The sequence below is a fragment of the Miscanthus floridulus genome, chromosome 3, assembly GCF_019320115.1.
Source record: "Miscanthus floridulus cultivar M001 chromosome 3, ASM1932011v1, whole genome shotgun sequence".
Classification (NCBI taxonomy): domain Eukaryota; kingdom Viridiplantae; phylum Streptophyta; class Magnoliopsida; order Poales; family Poaceae; genus Miscanthus; species Miscanthus floridulus.
The window spans coordinates 131,342,314-131,343,941 of NC_089582.1; the positions used below are offsets into that span (position 1 = coordinate 131,342,314).

The window sequence follows — 1,628 nt, forward strand, 5'->3', positions numbered from 1 at the left end:
TTTCCCTAGACATAGTTCTGCTGCATGTTAGCCGTCCTCTAAGGGCATCTGTTTGAGTAATGTCCCAGCTCTCCACAATTGAAGCATCTATTATCATTAACTGCATTTGGTGCCTTTGGTTCGTCGTTCTTCTGTGGAGCATTAGGGACGTTATTCCACACAAGAACATTGTTGGATTGCTACTAGTGCTAGGCTGGTGTCTTGTACTACTACTGTTGTGCACACTGTGGTTGCTGGTTGCGGTTGACTAGACCGGACTATCCTTGATAGCGCTATTGTGGTTGAGTCTATTGAGGATTGGCACGGAAGCGAGAGTTGCTCCTAGATTGCTATCCTTAGAACTTCCTCTTCTTGTCCTCCATATGGCGGCGCTTGTTCTCTATCACCAAGGCCTTATCCGCCAGCTGCTGAAAACTAGCAAAAGTATGAGACAACAGTTTGTACTGGAGACCATTATTCAAACCTTCCATGAATAACTCCTGCCTCTTCTCATCCTCATCCACCTTAGTAGGTGCATACTGTGACAATTGTATGAACTTGTCACGATATTTAGCAATAGTCATGCTCCCCTGCTTGAGAGCCAAGAACTCCTTCTTCAGCTTCATTAATCTAGCAGGCACGTGGTGAGAGCAGAAGGCACTACGAAACTCAGGCCAAGTGATGGGATTAGTTTCAGTACGGCCGAAGCGGAATGAGTCCCACCAATCTAGTGTAGCTCCTTGCAACTGTCCAGAGGCATACAAAACCTTTTCCTTGTCATCACACTGTGCAATCTCAAGTTGCCTCTCGATTGCACGTAGCCAGTCATCAACCTAGAGTGGGTCAGTGGAGTGCTTGAAGACAGGTGGATGTGCTATCAGAAACTCTCCTCTCTTATCTCTAACTTGAGGGGGTGCATTCCCATTCCCATGCCCCATGTTCTGCATGTTCTGGGCCATCTGCTGAAGCAACTGTGTCTGCATCATCATCAGCTGCTCCATAGTGATAGAAGGTGGTGGTGGTAGGTCCTCGCCTCCCTGGTTGTTCCTCCTGGTGTTCACCATCTGTAGATACATCATATAAGTATCATATGTCCACAATATATAATCTTTAGAAGATAAGGGTCTAATAAGAGTGGGTATCACAAGATCAAGACAAGAGATATATGTAGGGTATACAAGAAGATAATTGTTCTGAACTTTTCCAGCGAGTTGGACAAACAATAGTACAGTAAAATGAGCATATCTCACTAACTGTTTATCATATAATTGTGAATTTTACCTTTCTAGAAAGCTTATGAAATTCTATACAACTTTTATTTAGAATACTTTTTCAGATTCTGAAGTTTACTTAGTCAAAAACAGACAATAAGCAGTACTGTTCCAGAATTCTAACAGCACATAAACCTCAACTAACAACAGCTATATATCACAATTTATAATAGGTATTGAGGTGATTCTAGAGCCAAAAGAAAGATGTAGAAGTCTACTTATCTCCATAAAATTTTTATGACCATTGGACATCTAGAACATGAGATATGAACTGATAAAGATGGACTGCTCAGAATGATATAGAATGGACATCAAGATAAAAAGAAACCCAACTATTTATTCATATTATCCTTAAACCTTAACCTTAAACTAAATGAC

At 41.3% G+C, this 1,628-nt stretch overlaps 1 protein-coding gene across 1 annotated transcript; it reads right to left on the reverse strand.

Annotated features, from left to right (window-relative positions):
- Positions 1 to 335: 335 nt before the first annotated feature.
- LOC136544447 (uncharacterized) lies at positions 336 to 938 on the reverse strand. The gene is made up of 2 exons (XM_066536608.1): positions 885 to 938; positions 336 to 812 (listed from the first exon to the last, which is right to left on the reverse strand). The coding sequence occupies exons 1-2, from the start codon at positions 936 to 938 to the stop codon at positions 336 to 338; spliced, it is 531 nt and encodes a 176-aa protein (XP_066392705.1).
- Positions 939 to 1,628: the final 690 nt, after the last annotated feature.

Bases quoted from the DNA above. Each gene is read 5' to 3' on its own strand.
- LOC136544447 (XM_066536608.1), bottom strand. From the start codon at position 938: ATGGCCCAGAACATGCAGAACATGGGGCATGGGAATGGGAATGCACCC. The intron at 813-884 runs GTTAGAGATAAG...GACCCACTCTAG, and splicing joins ATGGGAATGCACCCCCTCAA to GTTGATGACTGGCTACGTGC.